This window comes from Salminus brasiliensis, chromosome 15 (genome assembly GCF_030463535.1).
Source record: "Salminus brasiliensis chromosome 15, fSalBra1.hap2, whole genome shotgun sequence".
Lineage (NCBI taxonomy): Eukaryota > Metazoa > Chordata > Actinopteri > Characiformes > Bryconidae > Salminus > Salminus brasiliensis.
This window is the reverse complement of record NC_132892.1, coordinates 23432915-23452836: the sequence shown is the minus strand read 5'-3', so window position 1 is coordinate 23452836 and position 19922 is coordinate 23432915. Positions and strand designations below refer to the sequence as shown.

Here is a 19922-nt window from a genome sequence, read left to right as displayed (position 1 = left end):
GTTCTGATATCAGCAACCCGACTATGAGCTGTGCCAATTGGGTGGGGTTTGGGTGGGCGGCGGGCAGCAAATCTCCCTGCCTACTGTGCTGCGCCGGGACCTCCTGTCCGCCCTGGCACCCAGCCACTAAATTCCGTGGAGAAGCGGAGAGGCGCCGGATGTGCGGGACAACAGGGCTCCCCTAGTACCATTGGTCAGGGGTATGCTGATGTAAACCTGACCCACTTTCTACATCGAGAGGCAACCAGTACTGGTGAAATACAGCAGACATTAATAAAGACTGCAGGAAGAGATTCACGCGACAAACTTTGTACATCTACACTGGGGGACCTGACGAGCCAGATAAACCTAGAAAGAAAACTCAGATTTAGCTTCCCAGGGTTCTTCACACTCACAGATCTGATGTAATTGTGTGGTTATTTGAAATATTATTTAGAATTGAAATTGATTACATGTATAAGTTTCATATTCATCTTAAAGGGAAGCCAGAGAGGAGTGAGCCTCCTCAGTAGGCGCAGGAAAGCAAGTTTCACTTCTCCACAACCATGAGATGAGGTTGTCAGGGGTCAGAGTCAAGTCTAGGTGTGAAAAGTCCAAAAGACGTGCAAAAAATATTGCCACTTGTGTGAAAGTTGCAAAGCTCTCACACACCTACCGTGCACACGCGGAGAGTGTGTGTACGAGTATATGTGCAAAAGAAGACTAGGCCGGTCTGATCTTCAGGAAAGCAGATTTTTACACTGCTGTTTGGGCTTTTAGGCAGTTCTGTGTAATACAAACAGCACATAAGCAATGCAAATTCAGCAGAGAACAAAAATGCAGATAAACCAATGTTAGAAATAAAATAAAAAATGAAAGTCAAATAGAAATATAAGGCAAATGACATGGTTCATGGTTCACAAAACCACGTTACACACCTATACAGAACACACAACTGCATATTTTATTGTACTTGCACTGTTTATTTGCTTCATTTACTATATTGAAATATTTCATTTATCCTGGTTCTGCCCGACCTGGCTCTCCACTACACTCCTGCCCGCTATCCTGCTCTGGGGCCTCGCATTGCTTCATCCTCACCTCCCTGCATGATTATGTTTCTGACTGTTTACCTGCATGGACTTCATCATTCTCACTCACATTTATCATTTTTTACCCTCTTAATTCAGTTTTGTTTTATTTATTTTTTATTTCCATTTAGATTTTTATGATGATCCGGTGTCGACCAGTGTTGATTGGTTCCCCTTTTGAGTCTTGGTTCCTCTCAAGGTTTCTTCCTCTCGATCCCAAGGGAGTTTTTCCTTGCCACTGTTGGCATTAGTTTGCTCAAAAGAGGCTCGGACCCGGATCTCTATAAAGCTGCTTTTGTTGTAAAAAGCACTATATAAAAAACATTTATTTTTAAAGATGTGGCATTTTATTAAAAAAGGCAAAAACAGGTAATAGCCAGTGGCATGCCCAAAGATTAGAACACATATTATATTTCCTATTTTTGCCTTTTTATAAAAGTAATGTGAATTTAGCAGTTGTTTTTCTTTACACTGTGACTAATAGAAAAGTTTTATTTTCCATATCCTGCAGAGCATATCCAAAAGCACTATTGCGAGATAGATTCTTTGTGTGAAAGCACTGATATGTTTATGTAATTTGAAACTGGCTGCTTTCTAAATTGGGTCAAAATGACATATTAGATGGGCCAATAGAAATAAAAATGACTATGTTGACGTTTGTTAAATGTGGGGGCTAAATGTGGGGGTAACACTGATACAGCAGTTACACTGTGCAATGGATATAACAATTATTTTGATTGTAATGTGATTTTTAAATGAATCTTCATTTACTTGGTGATTATGGGTGAGCTGTGCACTTTGGGCTAAAATTATTTATTATATCAGTGATTTATAGCAGATGCACAGTGCAAAAGGTGTATGGTGTATCATTGTATCATTATCTTACATTTTTAGTTACTGATAATACTGTAAATACTGCTTATTATTTAGATTACAATCTAATGATAAAAAAGGAAATAAGGACCAATAATCAATATCAAACGACAGCAATGCAAAAAACAAATATATATATATATACGCTTACTTTCGCTACTGAAAGTCTACTGAACTGTTTGCCAAACTGCAGTGCTGAAAAAAACCCTTGAACTCTGTACAACTACACAAAGTAAGATGAAGAAAGCACGTGTTTGAGTGTATGTGTGTCATCAACTTAACAACCCTGCCTCACACATCCCTCCCATTCAAACTCTCCATCCCACTCAGGACAACAGGATGTGTCCTCGTCCCCGGTCTGTCTGCTCTCTCCCCCACAAACACACACATACAAGAACGCCTTTATACGATTCCAGCCTAAAACAGCCTCTCCCTCCCTCTGCCCGGCTGACCGTGGGCACGCAGCCATACGGCCCTTCTCCAGCCAACACAAAGAAGGCCTATCCACCACCACAGCAGGGGATCACCCCAGGGTCAAAACCAGCCAGATCAGGAAAAGACCTGTTAAGAGGTGCTCACAGTGATAGAGCTCTTCTCTCAACTTATTTTCAGACCTGAGTTTTATTTGGAGACAAGAGGCTGCCATGATTATCTTAACAGATAAACCCAGCAAATAAAACATTTAAATAAAAAGCGGTGAAGACTAAATGGATTTAAATGGAGAAATTAAAAAAGAGGAAGGAGGAGGTGGCTTGTTTATTGCAGTCAGGCAATCATAAACACTTCCTTCCATATTAACGTCACAGTATAGTCTTATTGACCCTTAAATGTCTTTTAGATCCCCAAGTTTACAACCAGATACTTAGAAATACACCAGTGACTAACGCTGGTGATGTACAGTACTGTGTAAATGTTTTAGGACATTATCACATTATTAAAAACACATTTCTATTGGACTCCAAATTTCACATGGATTCGTTCAGTTTCATCACCAGCATATTGTCACAGTTGAGAAAGCCTTGTATCTCTTATTTTTGCAGCTTTTTCACTTTTAGACATAATGTGTATCTGCCAGTGTTGTTCTTTACATTGTGTCAGACTTGTATGATGAATGGAGGTCAAAGTACCTGTTAAAAGGCTGACACTGAAAAGGAAATGGCTTGTAAAAACAGGCACACTCATCTAATATATACCACAAACCACCATGAACTACCTGAAGGAATACAAACTGAAGCCGTTGAAATGGCCCTCACAGTCTCTGGCCTAATCATGATAAAGAATTTGTAAGTAGACCATATGGTGGTGACATTGTAAGATATCCCAACTTTTGCACATTCATTTTATTTATGTTTTCATGTTATGGAAAAAAATAACTGCTTAAAATATGTTTAATGCTATTGAGCTCCAAAGGCTGATTACCATGCATTTGATATTTTTAAGTTTAGGATTAAGTTTATTTTCTTGAAAATCAAAGTAAAATACTGTATTTGGTGTATTAATCCAGTCAAAGGTACCAATCATTACTTAATATTGTAATAATAATAATAATAATAATAATAATAATAATAATGCCTACAATATATTTTTTTTATTTACAATGTTGAAGAAAAAATAATAATAATAATAAAATGGTTTGGTTTGGTGAATGACTATTTCAGGAACTATAAAGCTCCTCATTCCCATGTTAAACTGTCAGTCTTAAAGCATCACTGTCCTGCCACTCTGTGACAAATTGTGGCCTATATTTGCACCATGCATTTACATAACCTTTTACATAATTGCCGTTTTAGAAAATGCAAATGGAAGGTTGGTATTAGAAGTCAGCAGCACATGCCAGCATTTATTTAGAACAGGAAGAACCGTAGCTGAGCTGAACCTAGTGGCCAAGATACAGTTATATTTTAGCAGCATTTTTTTTTTAACACTGATTCAAGAACAGATTTGTGGTTTCTCTTAAAACAGTGAACGATTTGGACTTGGGAAGGAGAAGCTGGTCTGCGATCAGGGTGAAAGGGCTCACTCTGCACTCAGAGCAAATATGGACCAGAGAACAGGAAGCAGTGTGTTCTCAGCAGATTAACAGTCAGGATGTTCATTCTCATCATGAGGGGAAATCGGATAAGTTTAGAGAACCACAGGGAAAGAATAGCCAGTTTAAAATTGGCTTTAATATTTCGGGGCACCAATACAGCATTTCTGAGTGAATATGATATCTGATGACTAACATACAAATTATTAACACCAATATCAATCAACAATGATTACATCTGATGGGCACAGTTCATACTATAGTCTTTACCGTGTAAGACATAATATAGTCACTTAAGATAGTCAGGACATAATGACAATGTAAACAAACATTTACATCAGTATTGAGATACACTGTATGCCCAAATGTTTGTGGACAGCCCTTGCTAGTTCACCCTTATAACCTTATAGCAGGTTAATGAAGAGAGCATGATTCACACACTGACCTGTGATGAAGCCGGCAGGTGTGGGGGTCAGGGTGTGGAACTGTTGGTCATGTTTGGCTCTCTCATCCACAGAGATAACCCATGTGTCCAGCCCCCCTACACACACAACGACAGAAGGGGGAAAAACAAGACACATATTAGGAAAGGCAGACTGTAAAGACTGAACCTGTGGTAGTATTTTTCAGACTACTGGACAGAGCTGTAGTCCAACTGGCCAGTTTAGAGATACAGAACTTTAAAACGTCCTCTCATGAACCAGGGGAGAAGAGAATGAAAGAGAGGCAGAGGAGGAGAGGTGGAGAGAGATTTCTCTGTAGTGAGAGCATAAAGGAGACACTTTAAAGAGGAAGGAAAGAGAGAACGACACACAAAAAGGAATAATGCATGTAGCCATTAGGGTTGAACTTGTGTGACCTACAATATGACCGGTCCCTCACAACCAGCCATAGTGAGACTTGTGACAGGTCTACGCACAGAGTATCATTTTCACGGACAACAAAATAAAAAAAAGGAACATCACTTTTTTGAAAATGAACACACAAATATTAATGATGTCTTTCAACAGACGAAACAGGGCACTGTGTAAATGGTCAAGTTAGAGCCTGCTATTTTCTGCGTTGTACGGATGTGACTAATTAGAGCTCTGTTGTCATGGTTGCAGACCAACAAATGAGCCAATATGGAGCAACTCGCAGACTAGAAAAAGTGCAGAGGTTCAAGAAATTAAATGCCGAAGCAAAGAAGCACAAACTATAGCTACTTGCTAATGAACACCCGTGTGGAGCAGGGAAGTTAAAGAGAGCAGAAGCAGACAGGGAGCAGAGAAAGTACTTGGTGTAAACAGGCCTTTTTCTGCCAATTCACACAAAGGCTGTTTATTGGCAGGAACCTGACGATGTACGTCCCAAAACAGGATGTGTGTCTGCAACCAATTTTTCTTTACATCTAAACTATGAATTAAAAATCAACTGTGTTTGAGAATTATATTATATGAGAAGTATAAATATAATATCGCGATACAGCAGAAAAACAAGACTTCAGACTAATCTAGCAGCACTTACAGAGCTTAACAACAAAGAACAGTGTGAAGAACATTCTCATCAACTTTTACCAAACGTGGTACGCCACAATGTCTGGGAACAGATGACTGCAGACTACATCCACAGAAACGAGAGATGGTGCGCAAAAGAGAAAGTACCGTATCCTGTTTCCTGGTAAATTGGCCGGTTGGTTGGTGTGAACGATCTGCTCTGTAGGGTGTCTAGGTCCTTTCTTAAAGGGGTTTATTTATGAGTCTTAGAACAAATTAACAATGTAATGCGAGGCATGTCTGATTATTGAATGGTAACCCCTGTATTTGATGCCTTTCATATTGCCAGATTCTTGCCTATACACAGCCCTAGGCCATAGTGTGACCTAGAGTGGAGGAATACAGCCAAAATTCTTCTTTTTGCTTTTCCATATAATCCAATATTGATAGAATATAAAATAAGTCCAAATTAATACTAATAAAACTCTACACACAGAAATCAATTACAGTCGTTAGAATGAAGCTAAAGAATGAGGTGTAGCCCAGAACACTTTAATGACCTGAACAGTAGTATAACTGGAATACAAAGGTATTAAAAAGGTGGCTTCGAACTTCGAATGACAGTTGAAAAGTATCTGTGGGACACGTACACCCTCACACACGTCAGAGTGGGTGTGTTAATAGCACTCACCTCCAAAGGGCGTGGGGAATTGAGCCATGGTTCAGTCAGTCAGCTGCACCCTGCCACACTCCTGTAACACACACACACACAAAACACAGTTGTTTAGTCTTCCTTTACCCTTCTTCCTCTCTTGGTTTGTTTCCACCTCTGATTTGCTGCGATTTCAGAGAAGAGGTCACTGACCCAATAAAACTGACTCTGTTTTGTCCGCTATGACTCTTCCTGTGGGAGGAAGAGACAAGGTGACATTGATCGTGGGAGATCTGCAGGAAATTACAACTTGCAGAAGTACTGAATGCAAACACGCACACAAACAAACCTGGCTTTCCACAAATCCTGGCTCAGTCTGTAATTGCCATTTACAGGACAGCTTAAGTCGGGTGGGTTGTACCATTTGGTTAAGACCCCCTGCTGTTTGCGTTTGTGTTCGGGTGGGTGGGTGTGTGTGTACACGCATGATGGGAGAACTTCTTGGGTGTTTTGGCTGCGTGCTTGTAAAGCTCCTGCAAATCATCCATCACCTTGACAACGTTTGCCTCCATTGAGCTTGCATTTGGCCACTAGTCTCCCGCTCCAATTTATGGAGAGGGGCACAGAAGGGCACAGAGGTGGGCATTTTCACAAGAAAACACTGTATGGACTTCATTTAAAAACCTTTTTGTCTTCTTGTAGTAACACATAGGCCTACAGCGCTCATCATATGTAACCTGCCAAACACAGGTTCTCTTCCCAGCATAGATAAATAAAGACTCCCTTTCAAAGCACAGTAGGCTTACAACAGTAAACAATGCACCCCAACCATCACCGATTGATAATAGTATTGTGGGGGGGGTTGGGGGTGTAATGGGGAGTGAGTGAGAGTTGTATATGCTCAAACAGCAAAAGATTGGCTGCTCCCATCCTCTAAACCAGCATCATAATCCTAACTCCACATTAAGAAATCTCTCATTAAATACACTATTACTCATTATATACACTTATACTATATATTCATTCCAAAAGTACTAGATGGAGCTCCATCAATCATTCCAGAGGACACAGATCCACTGCTCCACAGCTCAATGCTGGCGACCTTTATACCCCTCTAGCCCACACCTGGCATTAGGCAAGGTGCCAATATGTTCATGTTTATTGGCAGTACTTCTCTACAGGCACTAGACAAGCTGTGTGTGGGTATTTGCTATTGTCAACAATGGATGCAAATGAAAATTGAATGAAAATTTTGGGGGCCTAAATATAATGAGCCAAGACTGTTACGTGATAGTTTTAGAGTTTTAAAAATCAGGCTTATAGGCTTGGTTTGCTAATGTAGGAATTTTTTTCCCTCTCATTCTTCAACTACACCGAACCCAGTTTTCCATTCTAGGGCACCTTTAAGACAAGAGACACAAAGAGAGACAAAGCCTGTCAGGAAGGAAAACAAGCAAAAGGGAGACAAACACAAGGGAGAAGGTTGAGAGATGCCAGCAAGAGTGAAGCCACAATCTGTTACTAGTTATCTCCCAGCTGTGTAAACGCTGCCATAGAGCATGTGCACCCACCCACTGTTACTTACACACACACACACACACACACACACACACCAGCAGGGACACCCCAGAGCATTGGGCCAAAATATTTTAATCAGTGCCAGATCCTCCATCACTATCCTTCCGTAGCACCCCAATCTCTCTCCCTCCCTCTCTGTATGAATACAGAGCTTTCTCAGCAGGGTCCTCAAAGCCGAGTCTGAAGGAGCGCACACACGCACACACTAATCCCATCCAAATTACTATATGTTAGAGAAACAGACAGCACCTACAGTATTTTGCATAGCACACAGTGATTACGAGGTCCAAGTGCTGACGGGGTACTTTGTTCTGCTTAACAAACTCAAAACTAGATCCTCATTACACGCAGGAGCAGCCAAGATTAAAACCAAGAGGGTTTGCGGTTGGAAAAGTGATGGCAAAATCATTTTTTCAGCATTTCTCAAATGCTTGGCATTGCATCACACACAGTCACACCCTTCCTACCCTTCTACTTGAGTCATCACGGGCCAAGCCAAAGCTGTTACAATCCACTGAGCATACTGGACTTGGACCTTTACTGTTTGATCAGAAAGACGGACAGTAAAGGAAAGGTGTCATTCCTACAGCGCTTAGGCTAATCATGCATTCTCTCCAAGAACGTTTTCATACCAGGGCTTTGTTATGGACCCAAAACCGGCTTGCTCTGCACGTTTTCAAGCCCAGGATCGGACCAGAGAACCGATCACTTGGTCAACGTGAAATTGTTGGTGTAGGGTTTTTTTTTTCCCCATAGAACTCAAGAAACTTTTGACAAGCTCTGCTCTAATTGGCTGGTTTATGTCACTGCAGTGGCTCACAGGAGTCAGTTGGCATAGCATAGCTTTGTTTCCAGCACCCAAACAAGAATATTGTGCATATCGGGGCATAATCAGCTAGCATTAGCTTCTAGCCTAGCTCTCTGGTCTGTTTGCATGCTGGTGTGTCACTGGGAAATAACCCATTAAAGGGGATTATTCCGACATTTCTGACATGATTGTAGTGGCAGGTAGGCTAAGCATACGACATATGCTTCTATACCATGGCTATTCCACATGAATACACAGGCCATTACACCTCTTGCAAGTGAAACTTAAAATACAGTATTTTGCTGTTAGTGAAAAACCACAAGGCTAAGAACTTTCCAACTCAGCTACTTCATTTATCTGGATCCGTTTTTGTCATTCTGGTCCTCTGGTCACGCCAAACATCATAGTGGTCACTAAAACAAAACCTTTGGGCACTCCTGCTCTAGCCTGAGAGGCTATGCTAGAGTAAGAAGGTGTCAATACTGGGAAATGTCTGAGTTGTGAGGTGCTTTTTCTCAAGATGGAGGGCTACAGGATTGAGGCTACTTGAGAGAGCTTTCACACTGAAAGCATTCTGTTCCACTGATTAAACTGGAGAGTCAGTCATGCACACGCACACGCACACACACCCACACACACACACATACACACACAGTGCCCAGTCAAACACTCCAGTGTTAGGGACACTGTCACCCTTGCGGCAGAGCTGGCTCTTGTCACAGTCTTACTAAAGGCCGAGCATGCGTGTTTGCGCATGTGTGTTTTGTGTGTGTGTGTGTGTGTGTGTGTGTGTGTGTTAGCTGTCTTTGAGTGTCTGACCTACTTTTTCCCTTTGCACTTTTCAGATTCTAATGAGGCTTTCCTCAGGACAATGCTCTTAACCACAGCGCTTCGAATGAAAGCCTGGAAAAGGGAAAAACTCTCAGCCAAAATGCAACAGCATGGATAATGAAAACCAGTGCATGTAGCCTCACCTTTCACAGTCATTACTACTCGCTAAGGTTCCCTTAGACAATGATCTAGGATCAGCCAACCCTAAGCTAGAACCAATGCCCGTCATTGCCAAATAAACCTAAAAGTGCTCTCTGTACTGTTCAGCGAGACAGCACGCTGCTTCGTTTTGCGCAATCTCATGTTTCTGCTCCCTGACAAGAGGCTACTCGGGAGAACACACCCCACTGAGGAGTGGGGATCGGCAGCAGGAATGATGTCATACGACTGCAATGCTGCCATTGGGCGAGGCAAGTCTGGGTTAAGGGCTTAACGCCGAACCAGGCCCTATCTGCATATTCATGAATAAATTACACCATGGGGGGCATTTTAGATGTTCATGGACAAAAAGAAAAAATGACATATGCTGTGCTGGGTGAATTTAATCAGACAGAGAAGAAACATACAGCAGTACAGACCCCTGACAACGGATACGCCCCACATGCTTAAAAATAGAGGCACTACAAATGGCTCTTTGAGAAATACCTTAGAACAACAAGTGAAAGTTCACTCATATCAGCATGATTCTTCATATAGCCAATAGTGGTTCTTCTATAGCATCGTTCCGAGAACTCTTTATTTTGAAGAGTGCATACTTCGACTTGCTATTAATAGACAACAAAAAGCCACAGGTTCACCCACGATGCTCGGCAAGGTACGTTAAATAAAGCAGCTGCAGGATGAGTGCACGTCTTTCTTTCACCACAGCAAGTAACTACATTTCCACCCTTTGGGTGATGCACAAAGTATCACTGCTGATGCTACGACAAAAAAAAAAAAAAAAAAAAAAAAAAAAGAGTAGCTGGTGGCTATGAGGGCCTCCCAGCAGACAGGCTTCCTCGAGTTCTAGCATTTCACGCCCCAGTTCCTTCTTTGTAAAAGGACAACGCAATTGGTAATCTGTGACCGGGCACTGGCCAGAGGCTACCCTATTCCAGAAGTTGATCTTTGAGACCCATATCATGGAGAGGGAGAAAAAAAAAACATTTAAAAGTTGTTTAAAGTTTAAAAGAAAAGTTTAAAGTTGAATGTTTCACATTCAAGCCCATGGAAACTGATGGCCTACTACTCATGACAACCCCATTCAAGCACTGCAGACAAAACTGGTAACTTTAGGCATCTGTAGATGGCATTGTACTAGGATGATCGGGATACAAATACCTGCGGGGTGTGTGACGGGATTCATAAATTGAGACAATTTTTGTGGTACAGCGCAATAAACGTCTTATTCTATGTCTGCTAAATGCGTTGCAATTTTTGCCACTGCTGGTAGACCCATATGACTGTATGCTTCCATACACCTGTAAATTCAGCTGCTTCCTTCACAATGTGGCCTTTGGCACACCCAAATGCAATCACTCCTTTTTGCCAATAGCCATTAACATCTGCTGATGATTCATTTTTTGTTCTGGGGAGCCTCTCCTATTAATTTTTTCAAGTTATAATGAGTGTTTCTGCCAGGACACGTTTTCAGAGAACAAGAGAGGACAGCCAATTAGATACTCAGTCTTAAATCAAAAACAGTAAGTGTAAAAAAAATTTAATAAAATAAAAAAAAAGGATGCAAATGGTCATTTATTAAAGAAAGGATGACACTTTTTTATGCATCTTAAAGCTGGACACTGTGCAATTTCTGACATTTAAATTGTCCAACTTTGATAGCTTGGCTATCTGTTCCTGTTAGCAATTAATGACACTAAGGTCAACTGGTTCACATCTAGTTCTGACACATGGTCACATCCACCTTTTATCATGACTTGCCAGATCCATCTGTAATCTTTAAATCACTCCATCTGAAGGTAGCTACTCTTTTTAGAATTAGTGAAAATGCCCTTTTCTGACAAACATGTTTGCACTCTGTCAGGTTAGCTTAATATTTGAGTTTAATACCAGTACTACTTCATTACATAAAAAATAAGCCTGTTACCCAGGAGATGCAGATTCTTGCCACCAGTGCGCTGACCCAAAACGAAAGAAACATGACACGCCAACAGATGGGACCTTTTTAGATTAAGCTGCTGACCAGTATACATTAACAGATTTGCCCCCCCCCCCCCCCAAAAAAAAGTCTACACCCCTCACACACTACTCCATTCTCTCTGGAACTGTCAACTCTAACTGCCAAAAAGGTCTGCAGACAGAGCCAACCAGCCAACCAGTCAGACTAACAATCAGGGCTAAAATCAAGGTCAAAAAATCACAATGTGTAACCCCGGCTTAAATCAGCTTGTCAGGGATATGGATGGTTTGCCATCCTCGTTACAAAAGGCCAGGTGACGCAAATTGGAAAGCTATATAAATACTCTAAACAAACCTCAACAATCAGCCGACTTGGGCTCCTCAAATCAGATGCCTAATACACTAAATATTGAAATAACTGATGCCCACAAAGCAAAAGCTAACTATAAAAAGACAGCAAAGCATTTTTCAGTAGCCGTTTCCTCAGTTTTTAACATAATTAAGAAACGACAGGTAACAGGTATGGAGGTCAAGTTGAAGTCTGGAAGACCAAGAAAACTGTCCAAGTGAACTGCTTATAGTATTACTAGTAAGGCAAATCAGGAGCCACCTATGACTGCAGGAGACCTTCAGAAAGATTTTGTACATGGTAAAGTGGTAGTGCGCTGTTCTACTGTGCAGTGACACCTACACAAACATGACCTTCATAGCAGTCATCAGAAGAAAGCATTTCCTGCATCCTCATTATAATGTCAGATGCTTTAACAGGAATATCTACACAAGCCTCAAAATCACACACACACACACACACACACACACACACACACACACACACACACGAATGAAAATTGTCATGTAAAACTAAACTATGACCGTTTATAATACATAAACCTACACAGACCTGTGGACCTCAGGGCAACAACTACAATAGTAGAAGAACGTAGGACATGGGCCCTTCAAATGATCCTTCTGCAAACACACACTGCTATAGAAACCCTGAAAACCCTCTTCTCCTGGGGAGCAGTGCGGAAAGTAGTACAACTCTCACATTCAAATGTGCAGATAACAGAAAGCTGACATTTGTCGATTTCCTGTTCTACTGATTCAAGATCAGTTAACAGAGCTGCCCTGGAGTTGCTAAAATTAAGATCTGGATTCTATAAATCAGCAACTAGAGGCAAGTGAAGTCCTTCATGCTTCATTGTGCATGGCTAAAGACATTACATGCTACTGGTACATCTGCACAGAGTAGCAGCAGAAATAATAAAGTCATTTCCCATTTACACAGACATCTCCTGTCCCCGGTGTTTACACAGATGTAGCCACTAAGCACTGAGCAACATACAGTGCAATGTGCTTAATTCCATGTGTGTCTCTAGCCTAAACATGTGATCATTAGAGCCTTGCACATCATGGTTTCGGGTTTAAGGGACTGTGGGGAGTTAGCGGGCAATTCACTAATGAGCATATCCAATGGATTTTAAAAAAAGAAGCATTTCCTAATGCATTTATTTGTTCCCTAAAGGCATGCTTGAATAGACTTGGAAATTATGAAAACATTTTATATTTAAACAAACAATTCAGGGTTGGCCTTCATAAGTACAACATAAGAAGGAAAAAAGAAATAATAATAATAATCTCTCCTGTCCCACACTGAACATCAAAACATTAAAAGATTACAGATCGGTCCAACTGGGTTTAATGCCAGCACTGTTGACAGCCACTGTGCCAACTGAACATTTGCTGTGAAAATGGTTATTAACCACAGCACTGTGGGTTCGATACTCCTAGATCTGATAATATGCCAATGTTGGGCCCTTGAGTAAGGCCCTTAACCCTCTTTACTCCAGGGCTTAAGCCCCACTTTGTAAGATAGTATATGTTAAGAGAAGGATTTTGCTGTACTGATTTCATTGAGACAATAAAAGCATAGCTATTGACAAAATTACAAATCTGCCCACTACAGGTTTGATAGAAACTGAATGGGTTTAGACACATACACACACACAGCTGCAGGTGAAGTGTGAAAGTGTGAAGTAATCAAGTGCCAAGCCCCAAAGTAATGGAAAGTGTGAGTTGTGAGAGGGTTTAAAGAGAGCTGGAGAAATCACACACACACACACACACACACACACACACACACACACACACACACACACACACACACACACACTTGAAATTCAGCAGTGCATTATAAAGGCTCATTTAAACCGGAAGAAAGGTCATGAGGTTCCACATGGCCAAGTTCTCTAATGTAACCTGTCAAGTTTCCATCACTGTTCATTTGATGGCTGTGATGCATCACAACAGAGGAAACTCATGCAGCCTTTGAGCAACTGAAATTCAACATCAGATTAAGGTGGTTTCGACTTTTGCATTACAAACACTTGTACTGAACCTGTTAAAACCACAGCACACAGTAAGCCACTTGCGTAAGGCTCCAGTGTATGTCATAATTGCCTAATAAAAAAATATATATATAAATTAAATGTACCTTTTCAGTTAACTGCACTGATTTGTGAGCAACCTGTATGATTATGTATATTTAACACTGACCTGTTGGCCTACTCGAACAGACTTACTTTTACATGGGGTCTGTAATATTAATAACTAGGGGTGTAAAGATGCACAAAAGTCACTGCTCAGTTCGGTTTGGTACAATGGCAAAAAAGCAACAAAATCTTCAAATGCATAATGTTCATTAGTTTTTGAACAGGCAGTAGTACAATTACAGATTGCTGCACGTAGTGTTGTACAGTGCCCTCTGAAGTAGCTGGTACAGCCTGTATTGTGTATACATTAGCATGTTCAACGCATTTCTGCAAACACATATCCTACAATTAGAGATGAGGAAGGAAAAAAAATAAAAATAATAATTTTGATCAATGTATCTGCATTGGTCAATTTCCAGCTAAAATATGCGACTGCTCTAATTAGCCAATCCTGAGAGCTGATCAGATCATATTTGCTAGTTAAGGATTACAACAGCTTTGTGTAAGGCTCCTTGTTTGACTGCTAGATTAAATTACAGAGATCGCTCACGACTGCAGACACTCATTGAACCAGTGTTGTACTCCTCTCTGTGTGCTGGCTCCACTCCGTCAGTCTGGCAAAAGTAAAGACACCACTAACCAGGTACCCCCTTCCAGGATCCACTCAGCCCAGCAGAGTGAGTATCAGAACACAGCAGAGCTGACAAACCACTAACCACACCGCTTGTGTGACATTACAAACCCCGCAGCTGGTACACTTCTTATTTACGACAATTCCACAGTTTGTTTTACGACATGTTTACAGTAGAAACTCCTCATGCCCTTTCCTGTTCTCGAAATAGGCCCTCAATTGGGTCATCATAAACAGGATGCATCTACGAGAAATATTTTAACAGATGTCCCTTGGGGAGAGGGAAAATTTTGCATTTAAAGAACTTACACACAACTTACAGTTTAAGTTTCTGGCTGGAACTCAAGCTTGTAAAACGCAGTTCCACATTATAGGCCTTAATCTTAGTCCACAGCTTACCGCAGATTGTGTACTTTCTGCACAACTGTGTGCACCGTGACATTCGTATTGTGAGTGTTCAGTATGTTCTGAATGCACATATCGTTACACTTACATTACACAAAATAAAAAAAAAAATTAAATAAAAAAACAACAGGTTTCTAAAGCAGTTTTAACATAAGAGCTTTTTTTCCAGACCCAGGTCTACTTGCTCTGCAAGTTCGGTACGTTTAGTCAAGTGTGAAAGCGTTTTTCCTGGGAGTGGTCCAGCGAAAAGTGTATACACCCAAAGTGTGTTTATAATCGTAGTTTGGTACCGTTAGTCCGGACCAAGCAAGATTTGAGACTCACCCGTGATGAAGCAGACAGATGCGGACAGCATGGCGTTGGCGGAGCGGGCTGATACTAGATTTTGCAGACAGGAGTGACCCCAGGCCCATGCACAACTCTGTGCATGGTTTGTATTGTGTTCATACTTCAAACGAACTGTGCCAGCATTACTTAGGAAATAGACAGAGATCCACTTGTTTGGTGTGGAGTTCAAAATGCAGTGTTCACACTTACTCTAATAAACCGCAGTAACAGAGCAATCGCTCCAGGGTTCGTTTTAATCGAACCAAAGCTAACAAGTGTAAAAACAAACACCCTAGGAGTGTCCTGGACCAAACTCTCACTAAAGCTCCTCACTAAAGTGTGGCTCCTCTCATAAGGTCTTGATAATTTATGACTTTAATGCTGTGTTGTGCAACAAATGAGGTTTGCCACATTTGCCACACTTGTACGACCTGTTTGCGTCAAATGTTGCACGTTTCACTTCCTCTCACTTTACTACGGATACATGACACCAGTAACCGTCCGCTCGAGCACCCCAATACTTAAGAAAACCTGTGGAAAAATGACCAATTCACATGGAATTAATAAAACCTGGAGTTAATTTTATAGAAGGTAAAAACTCCACAACCTCAACCAGCACTGGAGCACACAGTCCGTAAAAACAACTGATCTAACGGGATACATGAGTAGTAATGTAATACCACATAAACTAATCCCATGCAAATGCAGTTGGATTCTGACAGATATATATTATGTAATTTCGTAACTTTGGGGGAACTGCATGAGATCCTTCGCAAAAACTGCAATTCTGCGTAACCCGAGTCATATTTGTTAAGAATTACTGTGCCGCCTCAGTCCCCATTAATTTTTCACTTTCATTATCCTTCAGCTTATCAACAGGTGCATGCTTATTGCTGTCCATGAGGGGAAGCTCAAAATCTTTGCTCAAAGAAATTGCGATTTGTATTTACGGCAGTGGTGTAAAAGTGTACTGCACTCCGCAACTGTAGGGGGAGCCCAGTAGCAAAATAATGCCAATTCTCACATAATGCTGCCATTGTGCATGGTCATTGTTTGGGGATTATAAACTCCAATTTCACAATTACTGATATACTTGATTATGAAAGGTCTCCTATAGAGCCGAAAACAAAATCGGAGGAGGATTGAACTATTCAGCCAGTCACCTTGAGCAGCGACAATGATACAGATCCATAATGTGCGCTGCAGTAGGTGTGTTGTATCATGGAGTCATTTAACACTGGAGTGCTGCAAGTGGTATACCAGATAGAGCAGCTGCAATCTGCATGCACGCACACAACCAGGATAATGGGTGCAAGTTGGCCAATCATTGTCAATATCACAAATCACTGCAATAAGCTAACTGGCTATAATATAATAATTATTTTTTCATTTGGTCGTTAATACATTTTTTTTACCTTTTTTTTTTTACCGTATTTCCACCTTTTTGTCTTCTGCTTTTGGTTTTATTAATTTCATTGGGTTTTTCTATTAATTAAATTTGAAATGTTTTTTTTTATTTGTCCATAATTTTAGTACATATATTTTTTTCTATCAGTGCCTTTTATAATTGCAAATTCTTGGCTACACTGAAGATAAGGTTCACCATTAATGTCCTCCTGAATGAAAATAAAGGTAGCCTGATTGATAATACATAGAAATTCCCTATATATAAATACAGGGGGGAAACAATGATCCAAGGCCTTGTTTGCCAACTCATCTCAGTTTCACTAGTCACTAATATTAGTAAAAAATCTGCCCTTAGGTCTTCAATTAAGTCCACATTTGTTCATTATGGCAAAATGAGAAGCACTTGAGGTGCTAGAGAAGTGTTTTCATTGTAGTTAATAAACTCTCCATAGTAAACATACTCTCCACTCTTATCACCTTCTTTTTACACTATTATTCCTTACATGAGTGTAATAACCGGCTCTGCTGTAACAGAGACTGCAGTGATAAAAACATTAACTAGATCTAATGTGACAGTTTCCTTAGGAGGGCCTGAAACTGCCTCTGCACAATGTTATAACAAGGTTACTGCCATGGCTGTATACAAGCAGACACACACACAGACACAAAAATGTGGGCTGTACACTGATGTGATTAATAATTGAAAGATATCACCAAATAGAGAAGCTTTCTTTACAGAAAGATTATGCATAAATGTAGTCATGGTTGCTACTGACAAAATGTCAGTATTTTCCAAATAAACCATCAGCATCAGATTTACGGCTTCATTAACGTATTTAATGAAGCCGTTCTTTCGGAGGGCTGCTACTTACTGCTACAAGAAGCTTGTACAAATGTGATGTAAGCCTGTTTTCCCTGGACTTGTTCATTCTATTCAGCTTCTATTTAAATTATATGAAAGGGAACTGCAGATAGTACAGTAACCTGGCACAAACCATATTTGTAGAGAAGACACCTACTTTTTATTAGGTTTTCAGACTGTGTGTGATTTAAGTATTGAAGTTAAAAGTAATCTTTGGCTTGTAAATGCCATTATATTCATTTCATGCAGAATTAATTCATCCATCCCTATTCTTTAGTTTTTCCTTCTTTCCTTTTTTTTGGCCCCCTACTCAGGCTTTGCATATCGTGTCGCTCGCAAGTTGAGCGTGGCTGTAAGCAGGTCCAGAAATCAGCTGTGTTACCGTCATACATTGTGGTTTAGCAGTTTCACAAATCAGGGCACCATCAAAACTACTAACACCCCCAGAAGAAAACATAATTACTATGTAATCCCACCTCCCGACTGTCTACGATGCCGTCTCTCGCTTCTGTTGTATTTGTAATCCACATGATGAGTTGTACGACATCTCCTATTTTGAAACTGCAACAATCGGCTTTCACCATGTTGGTTTAGACAGAGCAGAGACAGAACAAGCCACGACATAGATCACACAGCCAGCGCGACAGCGCTATTGGTCGGGTACGTAAAATCACAAAAATAAAACACTTAACTTGACGTGAAAGTCTGCAGGAGAAATGTATTGTCGTGAACACAAATTTGTCTTTCGGGGCAAATCTCATTAAAATGCATAGCATTTTGCATGTGACAATTTGAGGACAAAACCCAGCGTCACCGCGGCTTCAGAAAGGCTGACGAATTCCACAAATGATGGGCCTTTTACAAATTTCTGTCAATACATGTATGTTAATAGTAGTTCATTTTTTTGGTTTTAAGCACTCTTAAGTTACTATTATGATTCGACTGGCAACAAAGAGGTTAAATTTGTAAAGTTTGGAAATCTTCCAATCAGCATTTCTCTCAGTGGTATCTAGGTAAAAACATCTAAACAAGCTCTCCCATTGGTTAGGACCTCACTGGTGGAACCGAAGGCCTTAAGCATCAGATGTATTACTAAAAAGTTACGACCTTCGAAGAACCCACCAACCACAAGTTGATTTCCAGTGGATGGGACCCACTGTTCCATCTGCAAAAAGGTCACTCTTGGCCTTCTGGACGTCCTACGTAAGTCACTGACTGTCTAACCAAAGTGCAGGCAGTTAAGAAAAACAGCAGTGTCAGCTCTGTGCCAAGGTTCTTTACTGAGTCACTGTTAAACTGCTACATGAGGGGAGACGCGCTATGTGTTAGCTTAGTGCTAACATACTACTAGACGCATGCTAAGCTTAGCTCCAGCTGACTGGTGTCCGACTATGGCGAGTGCAAATGACAGGACCTAGAAGACCTGCCTGAACCAAGCCAAAATCGACTACTGTGTACCACTACACCCCTAGCTTACAGAGAACTGTACTGTGGCATACTTTATCACGACGAGGTGCCCACTTTTACCCAGCACTGTTCATCCTATCCAGAATACATATGCTCTCACATACATCTGCTATCCAAGAACCCCCCACACACACAACCAACCCTGCTTCCACAAGAGCGATGCACATATGCAGAAGGTATGACAATCCATTTCACACTGCAATCCTATCCTCATGCACAAGACCGATGAGAAAGAAAGGCAGGACGCGTGCCCCAACGCAAATGAGCCCACTCAACCATGGCAGGGCAGATATTTATTAGGTTTGAGCAGTTTAAGCCCTTACGTCTTTCTGCTGAAATAAGCAGCACCACAAACGCTGTGTCAAAGCCAAGGGCCTTAGAGTGAGGAAAAGGTTCAGAGAACAGTACAGGGCAGACAATGCAGATAGCAGAGATGGACAAAAGCCCAGGCACAGAATCACACAAACACACACACACACACACACACGAGGCCTGTCATCCAGCACATTGAGACAGGGCTGCTTTATCTATTCCTCCAGACTAAATCTCTACTGAATAATACCCGAGATGGGACGGGGGGATGGGAACAAAAACGAGAGAGAGGTAAAAAGGGGGAAGGGACATTAGAGACAGCAGGGAAGAAAAAGGAGGACAAGACCATAAGAGGAAGATTACATTATTTTCTTGTGTCATTTAGCAATGACACTTGCCCAATGCCTCACCACTCAAGCAGATCTTCCCCAAACCCCATGACCACACAAAGGGGGCTTCAAACAGTTGCTCTTTAATCCAACAGGACCATGACCATTCCCATTCCCATTTCCAAACACTACACACATTCATGAGCTGTGACAAACTCTTCCTGTGACACATATTATATTCTATATCCTATACAAT

General features: G+C 41.0%; 1 protein-coding gene across 4 annotated transcripts in view; it reads right to left on the bottom strand.

Moving 5' to 3' along the window:
• The window catches only part of itsn1 (intersectin 1 (SH3 domain protein)), a 66610-nt gene that overhangs the window by 45163 nt on the left and 1525 nt on the right, over positions 1 to 19922 (bottom strand). For 3 of the 4 annotated variants that reach the window (XM_072657796.1, XM_072657798.1, XM_072657799.1), the window contains exons 2-3: positions 6139 to 6199; positions 4418 to 4513 (exon numbers count right to left, since the gene is read on the bottom strand). In XM_072657796.1, coding sequence (XP_072513897.1) covers positions 4418 to 4513; positions 6139 to 6166 — 124 coding nt within the window. In that variant the 5' untranslated portion in view covers positions 6167 to 6199. Of the gene's footprint in view, positions 1 to 4417; positions 4514 to 6138; positions 6200 to 6312; positions 6352 to 6448; positions 6494 to 19922 lie in introns of those variants that run through there. The other variant, XM_072657797.1, reaches the window with a different exon arrangement.